General features: G+C 37.7%; 1 protein-coding gene across 18 annotated transcripts in view; it reads left to right on the forward strand.

Annotated features, from left to right (window-relative positions):
- PPP4R3B (protein phosphatase 4 regulatory subunit 3B) overlaps nt 1-19,140 on the forward strand; it is a 69,762-nt gene that overhangs the window by 13,959 nt on the left and 36,663 nt on the right. For 8 of the 18 annotated variants that reach the window (XM_054473869.2, XM_054473874.2, XM_054473891.2 and 5 more), the window contains exons 4-7: nt 4,792-5,415; nt 14,898-14,975; nt 17,110-17,226; nt 18,694-18,810. In XM_054473869.2, the coding sequence (XP_054329844.1) occupies nt 4,792-5,415; nt 14,898-14,975; nt 17,110-17,226; nt 18,694-18,810 (936 nt within the window). The remainder of the gene's footprint in view (nt 1-4,791; nt 5,416-14,897; nt 14,976-17,109; nt 17,227-18,693; nt 18,811-19,140) is intronic. The other 10 variants (XM_054473876.2, XM_054473894.2, XM_063649360.1 and 7 more) reach the window with 3 other exon arrangements.

Consider the following 19,140-nt stretch of genomic DNA (forward strand, 5'->3'; position numbering starts at 1 on the left):
TTATATTCTATAGCAAATTATTTAAGTTTTTTAAAAACAACTTTGTCATAGTTTTGTTTTACCACTTTAGATTTTGATAGCATGTACTCATAATTAATACCTTATATTATAAAATGGCAAGTACTTTAAACAAACCGAAAGAAGATTAAGTAATTAAGTCAAGCTTTTAGATTAAAAACATAAATATTTGGTCATATGTTTGCGTAATGTTTATGCATACTGTACCAGGCACTAATGCTCAACAGTATTCATGACTTCAGTTTATGTGGAACTTAGAGTGTAACAGGATATATAGAATATGTGGTAACTCTTAAGTAACTAGAATTTTTTTAAAAGAAACCTTTTATTTTAGAACAGTTTTAGATTTACAGAAAATGTAACTATAATGCAGAAGACAAACATCTCCTCTAATTTAGAACTAGGATATTGATTTACATATCTGCTAGAACATAAATTTATATGGTGGATAATTTATTCTAGTGATTACTATATTAGATTATACCTTGTCCCATCCTACTACCCCACACATGTTCTTGGATATAAATGTATTTGTCCATCCGGACGCGGTTACTCACGCCTGTAATCCTAGCGCTTTGGGAGGCCGAGGCAGGCGGATCACCTGACATCAGGAGTTCGAGACCAGCCTGGCTAACACGGTGAAACCTCATCTCTACACAAAGTACAAAAATTAGCTGGGTGTGGTAGCGCATGCCTGTAGTCCCAGCCACTGGGGTGGCTGAGGCAGGAGAATAGCTGGAGCCTCCGAGGGAGGTTTCAGTGAGCCAAGATAATGCCACTGCACTCCAGCCTGGGTGACAGAGTAAGACTCTGTCTCAAAAAAAAAAAAAAAAAAAAGTATTCGTCCTAGAAATTTTGGTGGAAATTTGTTTATTACTATTTTCACTTAGGTAGTTCAGGAGGTCTCCAAGAGCACTCTCAGTTTCCATAATTCACTGGAAAGACTTACAGAATTCAGCAAAGCTGTTATACTCACAGCTACAGTTTATTATAGCAAAATGATACAGATTCAAATAACCAGTGGGAAAAGGTGCATAGGGGCAGGGTCTAGGAGAGTTTCAGGCTTGAGCTTCCAATTCTCTCTCCTGGTGGAATCATGCAGACAGCACTTACTTCTTCCAGCAGTGATATATGGCAGCATACATCCAGTATTGCCAACTAGTTAACTTTACCCAAACCTTCGTGTCCAGGGTTTTCATTGGGGATTAGAGTTTACGTAAGCATGGCTGACCGCCTGTGTGGCTGACCTTATTCCAGCACCTCCAGAGGTCAAGAATATCTTGTGATCCAAGGCCCCCACCACATACCACATTGTTAGCCTAGTATGTCTGGCATAAGTGAAGGCCCCCAGGTAAACAACACTATTATGAAGCAGGATATTCTGAGTGCTTAGAGTTTACCTCTCTGGAGCTAGATAAGGGCCAAACTTTTCCTTTGGCAAGGTCAGTCCTTTACTGCACAGACCACTCCTTGACCAAGACACTCTTACACCAAAATGATCATATTTATGTGAGCATCTACATTTAGCATAAGATTTATATCACGGATAGAGAAATAATATCAGTATGAATATACCTAGCATTTGGGGCCAGTGTGGAGTAGAGATAGGTTTAAAGAAACAACTAACTTTTCCTATAAAACCATGTCATACCTTTTGTATTTTTGTACTGCTTTGATTTCTTATTTCTCTCCTTAATCTGCAGATTGTACCTTATGATAAACTTGTAGAGAACTGTATACCATAGAAACTGATAGTAAACAAAATCCAGCTTTTTGTCAGTCCAGTGATTTTTTTTCTTCTTAGGTTCCAGACCATGATTCTGTAGGGCCAGTGACTTTCATTTTTCTTAGTTTAGTTTAGTTTAATTATTCAAATAACTGCAGCATGGGCCAGTGATTTTTCTATCAGCATTACATCCTCAGGAAGCTTTAACTCAGTCTCCCAATACATTTGATCATCAATATCAGTATTATAAGATTTATATAGATAAGGTAGTTGGATCAACAATACTAGTGTTACACCATATCACAGTATGGTAGTAGATGTAACCTGAGAAGTAAGAGTTGGTAGATTCTAGCACATTACTAGAATCCCACGTAGTCATTAACAGTTGGTCTGGGGCCAGGCACAGTGGCTCACCTGTGTAATCCCAGCACTTTGGGAGGCCGAGGCAGGAGGATCACGAGGTCAGGAAATCAAGACCATCCTGGCTAACACGGTGAAACCCCATCTCTACTAAAGATACAAAAAATTAGCCGGGCATGATGGTGGGCACCTGTAGTCCCAGCTACTTGGGAGGCTGAGGCAGGAGAATGGCATGAACCTGGGAGGCGGAGCTTGCAGTGAACCGAGATCGCGCCATTGCACTCCAGCCTGGGCTACAGAGCGAGACTCTGTCTCAAAAAAAAAAAGAAAAAAACAGTCTGGTTCATCATCATATTGTATGACAAAACGTCTCCCAGAGCAGTGTCACTCTTTGAAGCTTACAGGCTCCCATTCGACCTTGTCAGGTTTTAAGAGGAGGGGTGGTCTTGGCAAACCTATTGCTTCACCCTTCCAGGCATCTGTTATAACTGAGCTAAGAGACAATGTCATCTCTTGCCTTCAAGCCTTTCTTGAGGCATCACTGCTTTTGTTTTTTTTTGTTTTTTTTTTTGTTTTTTTTTTTTGAGATATTTTCTGGCTCTCCCCAGGCTAGAATGCAGTGGTGTGATCTAAGCTCACTGCAACCTCTGCCTCCCTGGCTGAAGGGATTCTCTCACTTCAGCCTCCCTAATAGCTGGGACTACAGGCGTGCACCACCATGCCTGGCTAATTTTTGTATTTTTTGTAGAGACGAGGTTTCAGCATGTTGCACAGGCTGGTCTTGAACTCCTGAGCTCGTGATCTGCCTGCCTCAGCCTCCGAAAGTGCTGGGATTACAGGCATGAGCCACAGTGCCCAGCTTAGGCACCAATGTTAATACTGAATTTTCCTTGTTACATTACTCATTTTTTCATGTTTTTTTCCCCTCTTTTACTGTTTCTCCTTTCCATTTGTCATTGTTTTTTTAAATTTTATTTTTTTTCTTTGTCATTGATTTTTATTCAGACTTTTCCACCTTTGGAAGGGATATTAGATGTAGCCACTCTGATGGTCCAGCAAAGTTAACTCTTGACTGTATAACTCAATACTCTACTTCTTAAAATCTATGCATGTTGCTGAATATATATTTAGTTTTTTGCTCCTAACTACTGCATGATATTTCACAAAATCATATCTCATGTTTTACTTTTTCAGTTCTGGGAAGTCATTGCTGATCTTTGAAAGAACAATTTCAATTTCATTAAGCGCCATATTACTTAATTATTTCTTAACCACCCCCACCCCGCCCACCTTTTTTTTTTTTTTTTTTGAGACAAGGGTTTCACTCTTGTTGCCCAGGCTAGAGTGCAGGGGTGTGATCTCGGCTCACTGCAACCTCCGCCTCCCGGGTTCAAGCAGTTCTGCTGCCTCAGCCTCTCGAGTAGCTGGGATTACAGGCATGCGCCACCATGCCCAGCTAATTTTGTGCTTTTAGTAGAGACAGGGTTTCTTCATGTTGGTCAGGCTGGTCTTGGACTCCCGACCTCAGGTGATCCACCCGCCTTGGCTTCCCAAAGTGCTGGGATTACAGGCGTGAGCCACCACCCCTTATAATGAGAAAATAGAACAAAAAAGCTTCCCTGAAAAAGTTTGATGGTTCAGATAGTTCAGAGTGTCTTAAGGGGAATGGAGAATGATGAAATAGAAGGAACCACTGGAGAGAAATAAATTATAAAAACAAGAGCAAAGATAATTTTTATATGTTTAGCTTTGAGAAAGAATAAGTTTAGAAGTACATATGGAAATGTTAACCTTAGGAAATGGTATGGACATTTCCTTTGAAATGAATGAAGGAAATGTGTGAAGGTAAGTTGTGAGATGGAGAAATTTTAGAGGAAGTTGAGTACTGATGGGCTTTTTATTCAAAGGAAGCCTCTTCTGAGACTTAAAAGTGAAGGTAATGTTTGAGAAGTTGGAAAGTGAAAAAAATATTTAAAGCAGCAGCTGTAAGGGATGACGATAGGATTATAGACTAGAGAATTTTTATTGAAAAACCCATTGATAGTGTGGATTTATTGTGAATCCATACAGCAGAGTTCATTGGCTGTCTTTGAGACACTATGATCAGATTGTGTTGTAGTAATACCATCCTAAAATTTCAATGGCTTGTCACAACAAAAGTTGATTTCTCCTTACTGCTGTTTGACCAATAGGGGAAGGGGCCCTACTCATGAGAGTCATTCAGGGACCAAGCTGGAAGAGAATTCATTTTATTTTATTTATGTATTTTAATTTTTTATTATATTTTTTGAGACAGAGTCTTGCTTTGTCTCCCAGGCTGGAGTGCAGTGGTGCGATCTCAGCTCACTGCAACCTTCACCTTCCAGGTTCAAGCGATTCTCCTGCCTCAGCCACCTGAGTAGCTGAGATTACAGGCGTACACCACCACACCTGGCTGATTTTTGTATTTTTAGTAGAGACGGGGTTTCACCATGTTGCCCAGGCTGGTTTTGAACTCCTGACCTCAAGTGACCTGCCTGCCTCAGCCACCTAAAGTGCTGGGATTACAGGTGTGAGCCTCCGTGCCTGGCCTAGACTTCACTTTTAATTAGTAGTGACTAGCCAGGCATTTCCAAATGATTTGATTTCCAAAATTTTGAATTATTTTGTATTTTAAGGTAATTAGCTGCATACTTGGATATTTTTAGGTTCAAGGTAAAGACCCATCAGTGGAAGTCACACAGGACCTCATTGATGAATCTGAAGAAGAACGATTTGAAGAAATGCCTGAAACTAGTCATCTGATTGACCTGCCCACATGTGAACTCAATAAACTTGAAGAGATTGCTGACTTAATTACCTCAGTGCTCTCCTCACCTATCCGTAGGGAAAAGCTGGCTCTCGCCTTGGAAAATGAAGGCTATATTAAAAAACTATTGCAGCTGTTCCAAGCTTGTGAGAACCTAGAAAACACTGAAGGCTTACATCATTTGTATGAAATTATTAGAGGAATCTTATTCCTAAATAAGGCAACTCTTTTTGAGGTTATGTTTTCTGATGAGTGTATCATGGATGTCGTGGGATGCCTTGAATATGACCCTGCTTTGGCTCAGCCAAAAAGACATAGAGAATTCTTGACCAAAACTGCAAAGTTCAAGGAAGTTATACCAATAACAGACTCTGAACTAAGGCAAAAAATACATCAGACTTACAGGGTACAGTACATTCAGGACATCATTTTGCCCACACCATCTGTTTTTGAAGAGAATTTTCTTTCTACTCTTACGTCTTTTATTTTCTTCAACAAAGTTGAGATAGTCAGCATGTTGCAGGTAAGTAAAAAGATATTCTTCACAATTCCATTTTTCAGATATTTAGTTCCCTTAATAGTTCAAGCAGGTGTTTGTACCCTCTATTTTTTGAAAGATTTATTTTGTTTAAATGTACTATTAAGTACATTTAAAGTAAACAAAAGAAATTGGGACTTTATATCTTGTGGTTTTAGTGCAACCTTTTATTTGTTTGTTTTTTTGAGTTGGAGTCTCGTTCTGTCGCCCAGGCTGGAAAGCAGTGGCGCGATCTCGGCTCACTGCAACCTACGCATCCCGGGTTCAAGCAATTCTTCTGCCTCAGCCTCCCGATTAGCTGGGACTACAGGTGTGCACTGCCATGCCCAGCTGATTTTTTTGTATTTTTAGTAGAGAAGGGGTTTCACTGTGTTGCCCAGGCTGGTGTTGAACTCCTGAGCTCAGGCAGTCCGCCTGCCCCAGCCTCCCAAAGTGCTGGGATTATAGGCGTGAGCCACCGCACCCAGCCCAGCCTTTTATATTTTTAAGTAGCCTGTGTTTTAGCTTTTTATACAATTTAGTATTTGTGTTTCTAAAATTGAGGTAGAATATACATAACATAAAATTCACCGTTTTAACAATTTATTTATTTATTTTTTTTTTGAGAGGAAGTTTCGCTCTTGTATCCAAGCTGGAGTGCAATGGCATGATCTCGGCTCACCGCAACCTCTGCCTCCTGGGTTCAAGTGATTCTCCTGTCTCAGCCTCCTGAGTAGCTGGGATTACAGGCATGTGCCTCCACGCCTGGCTAATTTTGTTTGTTTGTTTGTTTGTTTGTTTTTGAGACAGAGTCTTGCTCTGTCACCCAGGCTGGAGTGCAGTGGTGTGATCTCGGCTCACTGCAAGCTCCGCCTCCCGGGTTCACGCCATTGTCCTGCCTCAGCCTCCCGAGTAGCTGGGACTACAGGCGCCCGCCATCACGTCCAGCTAATTTTTTGTGTTTTTAGTGGAGACGAGGTTTCACCGTTTTAGCCAGGATGGTCTCGATTTCCTGACCTTGTGATCCACCCGCCTCGGCCTCCCAAAGTGCTGGGATTACAGGCGTGAGCCACCGCGCCCAGCCCAATTCTTTGTATTTTTAGTAGAGGGAGGTTTCTCCATGTTGGTCAGGCTGGTCTCGAACTCCCAACCTGAGGTGATCCACCTGCCTCGGCCTCCCAAAGTGCTGGGATTACAGGCATGAGTCACTGTGCCCAACCAGTTTTAACAATTTTTAAGTGTACAATTCATTGGCATTAAGTATATTTGCAGTGTTATGCAGCAGTTACCACTATCCATTTCCAGAACTTTTTCATCATCCCAAACAGAAACTGACCATTGAACAGTAACTCCCCATATTCCCTCCTTCCAGCTCTTAGTAACCACTATTCTACTCTTTATGAATTTGCCTATTATATATATTGATGATGCAGCTATTTTTTATTATTATTATTTTGAGACGGAGTTTCACTCTTGTTGCCCAAGCTGGTGTGCAATGGTGTGATTTCAGCTCATTGCAACCTCCACCTTCCGGGTTCAAGCGATTCTCCTGCCTCAGCCTCCCCAGTAGCTGGGATTACAGGCACGTGCCACCACACTCGACTAATTTTTTGTATTTTTAGTAGAAACAGAGTTTCACCATGTTGGCCAGGCTGGTCTCAAACTCCTGACCTCAGGTGATCCGCCCTCCTTGGCCTCCCAGAGTGCTGAGATTACAGGCATGAGCCACCGCACCTGGCCAATGCAGCTGTATTTAGCCCTTTTCATGTCTGTCCTGTGAATACTCACCAGTAGTGCTTGGCTGCAGTGTTTACCTTGAGATAACTTTGCCACAAAATACCTAGCTTTTATTATTATTTTTGCATTGCTGTGGCATATTGACTTTGGAAACAAAAGATATCATTCTATTTATAGCATTCTGGTTTTAATAGTGATATTTTCATTTACAAAATACAGTAATTCTTAATCACTGAAAATGTCAAATCCTAGAAAACATAGCATTCCTGCACATGATATTGTCATTCTCGAACAGTTGTTGCCCGAAGATTCATTTGTTGAATCTGATTTTTTTTTCGAAATAGACAAATCTGATGATTCAAACAGTTCTGATGTTCTGTTTAGAAATAACTCCAAGAACAGTTTTTATATTTTATTTTCACCTTGAAAATCAGATTTGCTTCGGCCTCAAAGAGCGTGTTTATGTAAAATTAAATGAGTCCTAGCAGCAAGCTGTACTTTTTTTTTTCTAAATGGGGAAAGGGTTAAAAGTATATTTTATTCCATTTTGAGAGATACTGTTATTATTGGGGTGTATACGAGTATGTGGCTATTTGCTATATGAAGGTGATTTTATTCTGTCTGCTTAAGTTGTGAAATAGGAGTTTTATACTATATTTATCATGTTAATCCTTTACACCCTAACAGTATAGTAAGCATGCTTTTTAAGTACTTGTCTTACTTGTAACAGTAGACTATACTCAGCTTTCTGCATAACTGCTTTTGTTATTTCCATATCAATCACTAAGTTTATTGAGCAGCTACTATATACTTAGTGTTGTGGATCTCAGAGTGTGGTTTGTGGACCTCTGGAAGTCCCTGAGACCCTCTTACAGGCATTTATGAGGTTTTCCTTTTTCTAGTTTGATGTCAGTGTGAGGCTATGTTTTTTTTTTTTTCATGTACTTTTGCCTAAAGAACATATTGCAACAAACTGAATGCCAAAAAAGATAAATGAATATCTAGTTGTCGTTTGTTAAGCCAGGTGTTGAGATTTGCAAAAATGTAAAAGGGGCTACTCTTTTTTTCTAAAAGTTTAAATTTTGGATCATATAGCTGTTTCTCTTAAAAAAATATTTACATAAACATAAAATGACTTATTTGAAAATGAATTCATAAATATTTTCACGAGTCTTGGTTTTAATTGTAATTATGGTAAATATTGATGAACATAACCTGCATAATAAAAGCTCTTCAGGGTCCTCCATAATTTTTAAAAATTTATTTTATTTTTTATATAGAGACAGGATCTCACTCTGTTGCCCAGGCTGGTCTCAAACTCCTGGCCTCAAGTGATCCTCCTCACCCTCCCAAAGTGCTGAGATGATAGATGTGAACCACTGTACCCGGCCTCTGCATAATTCTTAAGAGTTTAGGCCGGGTGTGGTGGCTCATGCCTGTAATCCCAGCACTTTGGGAGGCCAAGGCCAGGAGGATCACTTGTGGTAAGGAGTTTGAGACCGGCCTGACCAACATGGCGAAACTCCATCTCTACTAAAAATACAAAAATTAGCCAGGCACGGTGGCACGTGCCTGTAATCCCAGCTATTGAGGAAGCTGAAGTGGGAGAATTGCTTGAACCCGAGAGGCGTAGGTTGCAGTGAGCTGAGATTGCGCCACTGTACTCCACCCAGGGTGACAGAGCAAGACTGTCTGGAAAAAAAAAGAGTTTAAAAGGGTCCTGATACAAATAATTGAGATTCTATCTCTGACTTAGTGCCTAGCTAATCGACTTCATTTTGCGACATTTCCCACCAGTAGTCACCTATTACTGTTACTTTATTTTTTTGTATAGGATTTACTTTTCTTTCAGGTCATTTATTCACCTACCAATTTTTTGTTATTCCCCAATAATGAGTATGGGGGAGGTTAGATGTACACATCAGGTTCTTTTTATAATATATAGGACCTGTTTTTTTTAAAACTGTAGTATACAATTCAGGGTGCTGTTTCACTTGTTGACAGAAAAACATTTAATAATCTTAGGAGATTGGAAATAGAGTCACAGTCTGTAGTTGATAAAAAGGGGACCCAGTAACAGAAGCTCATATGTAGCTTTCAAATGACTGTTTTTGTCTTCAGAAGGGTTTCCAAATTCATAATAGTAAATCATAAATGCTTTTTTATATTCAGAAAATAAATTATATAAACTATAAATATTTGTAAAACTTTGTCACTTTATGTATTTTATAATAGGTTTATTTGTGAAGGCTATAATTACGTAAATCAAGTGCAGCCTTTTCTTTTTCTAAAAGATTTACTTATTTCTGCTTCATGAGATGCATTTCATGAAATAGCCAGATTCTGTGAACTATCTGTTATTTACATAAGGTTTACTACTTAATTATCTCTTATGCGCCAGCAATGATGTTGAATTTTTTTTTTTTAATTTTAGATTCAGAGGGTACATTGGCTTATTTGTTACATGGGTATTGCATGAGTAATGGTGGAGATTGGGCTTCTAGTGTACCCATCACCGAGATATTGAACACAGTGCCCAGTAGATAATTTTTAAACCTTCACTCGCCTCCCGTCCTACCCCTTTTTGGAGTTCCCAGTGTCTGTTATGTCCATCTTAATGTCCCTGTGTACCCAGTTGTAAGTGAGAACATGCGATATATGATTTTCTGCCTCTGAGTTCACTTAGGATAATGGCCTCCAGCTCCATTCATGTCGCTACAAAAGACATGATTTCATTCTTTTTTAACATTTCATTTGTATTCCACAGTGTATATATACACCCCATTTTCTTTGTCTGATCATCTGTTGGTAGACACTTAGGTGGGTTCCATGACTTTGCTATTGTGAATAGTGCTGCGATCAACACACAAGTGCAGGTGTCTTTTTAATATAATGCTTTTTTTTCCTTTGGGTATGAATTGTGTTTTCAACTATGTGTGAAAAGGAAAGAAATAAGATTGTGGCCAGTGGTCTCTATTTTATTTTATTTTTTGTAGAGGTGGGGTTTTGCTATGTTGCCTAAACTGTTTTTACCTGGCCTCAAGCAATCCTAGTGCCCAGCCTTCCAAAGTGTTGGGATTACAGATGTGAACCACCACACCTGGCCCTACAGTGGCCTCTAAGCACTTATTTCCTAAAGTCTCACTCTGAGATTTCCATGTAGAAATTTTTGGTTAGGTAGTAGGTGTTTCTAGATACCTATCTGGGTATCTGGTACACTTACCTGTGGTTTCTTAAATGCGCATTAACTTGCTGGTGTGTGAGTTGTAGAAGGCAAGTGAATATGTAAGAATTTTATGTAACTGGGCCAAAGTGAGGTAGTACAAAGGTCCTTATAAATCCTAGCCTAAATTAGGTTAACTGAGAAATTATATGAAAGTACTTAGCATAGTCAGTGGCTCCTAGTATGTATGCTAATACATGTTGACAATATCTTAAGCATGATAGGGACATAAGACTTTAGTGACTCGAGGTTTTCTAGCTAATTGCAGATCAAAATCTCCTGTGCCCAGAATTGAGCAACATTCTTTTAAAATATTTTAGAAATTGTTCATTTATTTATTTATTTTGAGACAGAGTCTCGCTCTGTCACCCAGACTGGAGTGCAGTGGCACCATCTTGGCTCACTGCAGCCTCTGCCTCCCAGGTTAAAGTGATTCTCAAGCCTCAGCCTCCTGGGAGCTGGGATTACAGGCAGCAGCCACCATGCCTGGCTAATTTTTGTATTTTTAGTATAGACAGTTTCACCATGTTGGCCAGGCTGGTCTCGAACTCCCAACCTCAGGTGATCCGCCCGCCTCAGCCTCCCAAAGTGCTGGGATTACAGGCATGAGCCACTGCCCCCAGCCAGAAATTAAATTTTTGAAAGCAAATAAAATGAGATTATTTCTGCACAAACAGCTACAGAATAAGATCCTTTTCAGAACAAAGTTTTAATTTCTCTCCTTACTAGAAATGATGGAGGACAGGAATCTCAAATGTTGACATTTTAACGCATTTACATGTATTATATTATATACATATTTCTGCTCTTCCGTAGGTAAGAGTTAAGCTTAAAATTAACCCAGCAGGATTAGCGGTTTAGTTCTCTTTTTTACATATTTTGCAGATACTAAGGTTTTGGCACTGAAAGAGAAAAATTTTTAACTTCCCATCCCAGTTACAAATTAAATATGTAAAATCTTCAGATACTCTTTAAAAAACTGTTTAGAGTAATAGGGCTTTTCATTTTGTTTTTAGGATTTTTCTTTGGATTCAAGTACAGGATTTAATATATTAAATTTTATCTTACTAGATTTGGCCCATTCCAGCTTGTGTGTGTATCTTTTGCTTTGGTTTGATTCATACGTTTGAATCAACTTCAAACTTATGTTTGAAGTTTGAAATACATGGGAACCTGTCCTGTGGTTTACTTAGTAGGAGTGACAAAAACCTCAATTATTTGGGAGGCCTGGATTCTAAATCCATCTGTCACTAGCTACCCTCAGAGAAGTTCACTTTTTGGACCTCAGTCTCTTGAAATTTAAAATTGGACTTGACAGTCTCTGTAATGTTGCAAAATCTGATTTAATTCTAAATTTCTGTGTTTATGTTTCTAAAAATGAATGGGTTCTGTTTTTTCTTTTGTTTGGCCTGTATTTATGTTACTGCAAAGAGAAGAGTTTGATTTAGACTGTTTAGAAGCAACCTCTTTTTTTCCCCACAGTGTTTTTTTATGTTATCCAGAAAAGCAGCCACACAAGTTTTGACTTAAATATATAGGTTTTATTAAAACAGAAGCTGTTAAAACCAAATAGAAAAGAAAAACTGAAGAGATTAGTTTGATTACTTGGAGAACCAGAGATTTTGGAGTATTTCAACTATATGATAGGCTTTAAGTTATTGATTATTTGCTTCCTTCATAAATATATTGGAACAGAGTGCTTTTATAGCTTAATGAATAATAGCCAGAGTAATGCTGGAAATCAGGAAAAAATACTAGGAATACACATTCTCTTAGTGGACTGTAATAATTGAGATTGCCTCTATCTGTAATATTTTATGCAGTTCTACTTATCAGCTCACAAGTACTGAATCATATAAGAAGAATTCAAGTGGGAAATTGCATTTATCAAGGAGTTGGAACTTTTTTCTTATGAAAATATTTTGAAAAAATTAAATTTTCAGGTAGTAAAGGATGAAGATGTAGTCTACAACAGATGCAGGGAAATAGAAATTTATAAAAGGTGTGAATGGAGGTAAATATGTACTTAACTCACCCTAACCTAAAATATGAAGACTAAAAGTATTTGGAAAAAGTAGGCTGGGCATGGTAGCTCATGCCTGTAGTCCTCGCACTTTGGGAGGCTGTGGTGGGAGAATTGCTTGAGGCCAGGAGTTCGATACCAGCCTGGCCAACAAAGTGAAACCCCCCCATCTCTACAAAAAATTAAAAAAAAAAGCCAGGTATGGTGGCACGTGCCCGTGGTTTCTGTTACATGGGAGTCTGAGGGAGGAAGATTGCTTGAGTCCAGGAGGTTGAGGCTACAGTGAGCCATGTTTGTACCACTGCACTCCAGCCTGGGCAACAGAGTGAGACTCAAGAAAAAAAAAAAAAAAAGGAAAAACTAACTTGAGGGCTAAATAAAAGATTACATATGCATATAAACTCCCTCAAAAGATGGATGTTCAGGCTGCAGTGCATAAGGTCCAAAAGGAGTCAATGAAATACCAAAGGAAACACCATTCTCAGTCAGACTAATTAAATGATTTATCTCCCAGTGTCTTGTCTTTGAGTAGCACCAATTGATTTTTAGTGGAAGAGCATGTTGTACTCTCTGATTGTATCTAGTGGTTGCTATTCATTTTTTAAAAATATATGTTCCACCTTATTTCAAAAAGGATTTAAGGGATTGATATTACTTAATGGATGATCCTCAGTAAGAAAAAGGACAGGTAGTTAGGGTGTGTCCTTTAAATGTTAGGGTTTTATTTTACTATCAACTCTACAGATATTATTGTTACAAACTTTTTTAGAACATGTTACTTTAAATTAATGGAAATTACATTTCATAAAAATGAATTTTGAAGATAACTGAAGCTTAAAACCACCAACAATTTCCATCAGTTTTTTAGCAGATTTTGATGAAATCTTCTCTAAGGTGAATTTTAATATTTTTGCCCATTTTTTTCCTTTGTAATTTAGTCTGTGCTTATTGTAGAAAGTTAGAAAATATAGATAACCAAAAAAGAAAATCACTCATAACCTATCACCAAGCAATAACCACAGTTAACAGTCTAACCTGTACTCCTTCTAGACTTTAGACACACAAATTTATTTTTTATTATTATTCTGTTGTTGTTGAGACAGAGTTTCACTCTTGTTGCCCAGGCTGGAGTGCAATGGCGCGATCTCGGCTCACCGCAACCTCCGCCTCCTAGGTTCAAGCGATTCTCCTGCCTCAGCCTCCCTAGTAGCTGGGATTACAGGCATGTGCCACCACGCCTGGCTAGTTTTGTATTTTTAGTAGAGACGGGGTTTTTCCATGTTGGTCAGGCTGGTCTCGAACTTACGACCTCAGGTGATCCCCCCGCCTCAGCCTCCCAAAGTGCTGGGATTATAGGCATGAGCCACCGCACCTGGCCCACAAATTTATTTTTTAAAAATACATGCTTGACTATATGCTTGACTATAAATATATATACGTATATATATGTGTGTGTGTGTATATATATATGTGTGTGTATATATATATATATATATATATATATTTTTTTTTTTTTTTTTTGAGATGGAGTCTAGCTTGGTTGCCCAGGCTGGAATGCAGTGGCGCAATCTCGGCTCACTGCAAGCTCCCCCTCCCGGGTTCACGCCGTTCTCCTGCCTCAGCCTCCCAAGTAGCTGAGACTACAGGCGCCCGCCACCACGCCCGGCTAATTTTTTTGTATTTTTAGTAGAGACGGGGTTTCACCATGTTAGCCAGGGTGGTCTCGATCTCATGACCTCGTGATCCGCCCGCCTCGGCCTTCCAAAGTGCCGGGATTACGGGCGTGAGCCACGTATAGTCAAGCGTCTGGCCGCTTGACTATATTTTTCTGTTTGTCCTTTTAAACAACGCCTGGAGAAATTAGCACTTGTCTTTCTTTTTAATACCTCAGAGTCATTGGTATGAAAAGCAGTTATTGTAGTGTTTCATCATTTAGTTATATCCTTGGGGACCACAAGAACATGTAAAACTCTGCACCAGTTGGTTGTAGGTTATTGTATTTTATGAGTTATTGTATTTTAAATAGCTTTGTAACTTTATCTACTGCCGGAATTCAGCCTCCTTTACTGTTTTCCTTGTTCCTTGTCTTATAATTCTTCTTGTTTTTCTCATCTGTTATGGACTGACAATAAGATCGTTAGACTTGTTTGAATTATGTTTAAATTAAGAGTAAGTAGACCATGAAAGGGGGCTAGAGAATCTAAGTTAAGTGAGTTTTCACGTAGCACCTGCAGAACAAATATTTTTGACAAATATTTTTGTTTTCCAACGAGTTATTTGTAGTTGAGGTTTTTAGTTAAACTAGTTATTGATGTATTTATAACAAGAATTGAATGGTGTAGTCAAATTTTAGAAAATTGTAACACACAAATACACCCTAGAATATTAGGTTTCATGATGAAAATGCTACTTGTCAGCTATTTTTTATAATTTGTGTAAGTCATATAAATGAGTATAACTTTATCCTTTTGTTAATATTTCATAGTAATTATTTTTCTCATGCAGGAAGATGAGAAGTTTTTGTCTGAAGTTTTTGCACAATTAACAGATGAGGCTACAGATGATGATAAACGGCGTGAATTGGTAAGTTATGAAATTCAAACTCTTAAAGAGCACTTATTCTTTTGGCATGCACAGCTTTTAATCTTGAATTTGCTAACTTGAGACAATTTTTTGTAGTTAGATTAGTAAGAGATGAAAAGTATGTATTTAAATTGAACTATGAAATGATTATTCAGAGTTTCTAAAATTTGTTTCTAGAATTTGTATATTTTAGAAAGTTCTTAGGATGTTCTGATGTATCACCCCCTACCATTGTATGCCCTATAAATCCCCAAGTCAGATAAGTGCCTTAGGTTAGAACAGAACTACAAAATTCATACATTTTTATGGTTGCAGGCATTCACATTATAGCGATGCTTTTTTTTTTTTTTTTTTTTTTTTTGAGACAGAGTTTTGCTCTTGTTGCCCAGGCTGGAGTGCAATGGTGTGATCTCGGCTCACCGCAACCTCTGCCTCCCAGGTTCAAGCGATCCTCCTGCCTCAGCCTCCCGAGTAGCTGGGATTATAGGCATGCGCTACCACGCCTGGCTAATTTTGTATTTCTAGTAGAGACAGGATTTCTCCATGTTAGTCAGGCTGGTCTCGAACTCCCAACCTGAGGTGATCCCACCGCCTCGGCCTCCTAAAGTGCTGGGATTACAGGTGTGAGCCACTGCGCCCAGCCATGATGCTTTTCTTTTTAAACAAGAGATAAGGAAAATGCTTCCTGAATAAATGATGTAAATAATTAGGTTCTTTGGAAAATTTTTATTTTTTATTATAAGCATTTTCTTTGATATATAAACCATTTTGAGGAAGAGAATGGTGATTGTGATTGCCGTTTGCCAGATGCTTGACATTTTTTTCAAACATAATGAGATGAGAAGGGAAAGTATATATTATAGTAATGCATATTCAATTCTATAATTTAGCTATCTGATATTGAATTACTACAAGAATATCTTCGGTTTCAGATTTTTATTTATTTATTTTGGATTTCACAAAATAATGAAAGATGGCTGATTTAAAATCTCTAAGTCATCTTTGGTGTAGTTATTAGTAGCCTACTTCATTTCTCAATTGTAATATTGATGTTTTAGACTAGAGAAGTTTTGATGTACATTTCAGTCCTTAAACCAGTATTATGTTTTTGTGGTATTACTGGGGACCCAGCTAGAGTTGAGTTATAGGATGGTTTCTGTGAAACTATGTGTTCATAATTCAAAACAAATTTATTACCTGGCATTTTTGCACTGAATGTCTTTAAAGAGTTAATTGGTCAATGTTAGCCTTCTGAAAGATGTCATCTCTTTTTATTTTTTCTTTTCCAAAAAGAGTCTTGCTCTGTTGCCCAGACTGGAGTGCAGTGGCATGATTTCAACTCAATGCAGCCTCCGCCTCCTGGGTTCAAGCGATTCTCGTGCCTCAGCCTCCTGAGTAGCTGTGATTACAGGCGTGTGCCACCATGCCCAGCTAATTTTTGTATTCTTAGTAGAGAAAGGGTTTCACCCTGTTGGGCAAGCTGGTCTCAAATCCCTGGACTCAAGTGATCCGCCTGCCTCAGCCTCCCAAAGTGTTGGGATTACAGGCGTGAGCCACTATGCCCCGCCAGATGTCATCATTTCAGAGTATCCTGGCACCTCAAATCCTACATTTAAAAACATATTAAAAACTAGCACCCCATTAAAAGTATATCTTGTGTTTTTGCATACTAATAGACCAATAGGCAAATCCAGCATCATAAACAAAGTATGCATGCTTTCATTTGCCTTTTATCGCCAAATATCTCTGTTGACCTATAAGGTCCCAATGGAGTAAGAAAAATGTTCTAATAACATATTTCAAAGGTTCACTTAGAAAGATGTGTTGTCAAACACCTCCATTCACTGGAAAAAAAAGGAAAAAAGCAGCTTATGATGCATCTTACAGAAAGCCAGCTTACATTTACCTTTTATTGGTGGATTTCTCTTTTTGCTTAATAGCACCCAGTAATGCAAGGTTTAGTTTTAATGGGGTGCTAGTTTTTAATTTGTTTTTAATGTAGTTTTGAGGAGCCGGGATACTCCGAAAAGATGAGATCCTTCAGAAGGGTGAATACCACACCATGTAGATGATTACTATAGTGTGCCCCAAGTTTGTGTTTATCAGTGTCTCACTAAAATTTCTAACATTACAGGTTAATTTTTTCAAGGAGTTTTGTGCATTTTCTCAGACATTACAACCTCAAAACAGGGATGCATTTTTCAAAACTTTGGCAAAATTGGGAATTCTTCCTGCTCTTGAAATTGTAATGGTAATTATGCCGTTTCTTTTCATGTTTTTGAAATTGTAAATTTGTAATACACTTATGTTATGGATGGGAAAGTATGTAATAATGTATATTCAATTCTATAGTTTAGCTATCTTATATTGAATTACTACAAGAATATCTTCAGTTTCAGATTTTTATTTAATTTTTAGTATCAGTATGTAATCACTTGCATATAGTATGCTTTCAAGTGAATTAAAAAAACCATGTTTTTGCAAGACTGTTATCTTTTCTGTAACAATATTAAGTGTGTTTCATAGAAGCTAGTAAAATATCTTTTGTTTTTAGATCAGTGAGTGGAATGAGGACAGACTGAAACAAGGGGATTCATGCTGCAACACAGGGTTAGGGCATGGTTCTTAGAGTTTTGTTTATATGAGTTTTATCCATTGGTATTTATTTTATGGAAAATTAAAACAAATTTTTAAAGCATTCATTTAAAAATGATAACCCATTATATGTTAACATAAATAATAGAACTTTTTTCACCACATTTTCTTGAGATTGAAATCAATATAACTTTTATAAAAAATAATTTTTTCAAAACAAAAAATTTAGTGAAAAGAGTACCATTTTTTACTTTTGTTTTTTCTACTAATCCCTCTAATACCTTGCTTTATAGAAGGTGTCTAGATTCACAAAGCAGCTTCTACATTTAATTTGTGGTGATATCATAGGTCACACAGCCTCTGGAAAACCCCACTGTACTTGTGATTGAATGAGAGTGAAAATGACAAAGGCTCAGTATTATTTATTATTATGAAATAGTCTTAATCTTGTATACTTCCTGAAAAGGATGTTAGACCCCTCTCACCAAGGTTACCTGGACCACACTTTGAGAACTGCTGGGTTGGGGAGTGTTTTCAGAATCACCTCAAGATTTTGTAACTTATAAGTCACGTACTCTTCATGTGTTGGAGGGGAAAAGTATTTAGGATTACCACCTTAGAAAACTAAGTTGCAGAAAAGGGTAGAAATGCCCAAAAAGAGTTTTCAAAAGCATGCTCTATTAGGTGAGTCACAGAAAATAGAAACAGTTACTAAGGAGTAACCCTGGCAAATTCAGGACAAAAGGCAGATTCTGGAAGACTTTGAAGTCTTAGCTAGGAGACGTTATTCAAATTTTTACATATATTTAAATAAATCCCCTTCCCATATTTTTTACAGCGTTTGTAAAGCATTGTCTTATAATCCTGTGCCAATTCTTATATTTAAATTCTCTGAATATTTATTTGCAGTGGTAAAAATCAGCAGAAACTAATCTTGAATTGCCTAAAAGTTTTAATATTTGTAAAAAGGAAGAACATACTGGCGAGGTTATACACATTGATTGCAGTAAAACATCTTAATCCAAAAAGTTGAGAGCTAGTGTATGGATTTGGAAAAGAAAAAGGAAATGTGAGAAGAATTTTTGTTAGCAGTCTCTAAGTAACCTAGTTTTCCTTTTATCAGGGCATGGATGATTTGCAAGTCAGATCAGCTGCTACAGATATATTTTCTTATCTAGTAGAATTTAGTCCATCTATGGTCCGAGAGTTTGTAATGCAAGAAGCTCAGCAGAGTGATGACGTAAGTAATAATGCTGTGGTTCTATGTGAATTACCTGTAGAGTAAGTAGTGTTTGCAAACTATTGAGGAAAAAAACATAACATAATTTTTATCTTTCTTGGGAGCAAAATAACAGATTTCTGACTCATTATGACTTTGGCCAAATTAGAATATGTGGCAACTGATTTTGTTTATTGTTAAAAAAAAAAAAAAAACCCAGATATTCAAACCAATATTGAGATAAATAGATTATAATAGAATCAGATTTGTAAATATTGGTCTTAAATTTCAAGTGTTAATGAAATGTAATTTCAAGTGTTAATGAAATGTAATTTCAAGCCTTAGGAGATC

Source organism: Pongo pygmaeus, chromosome 12 (assembly GCF_028885625.2).
Source record: "Pongo pygmaeus isolate AG05252 chromosome 12, NHGRI_mPonPyg2-v2.0_pri, whole genome shotgun sequence".
NCBI classification, from domain to species: domain Eukaryota; kingdom Metazoa; phylum Chordata; class Mammalia; order Primates; family Hominidae; genus Pongo; species Pongo pygmaeus.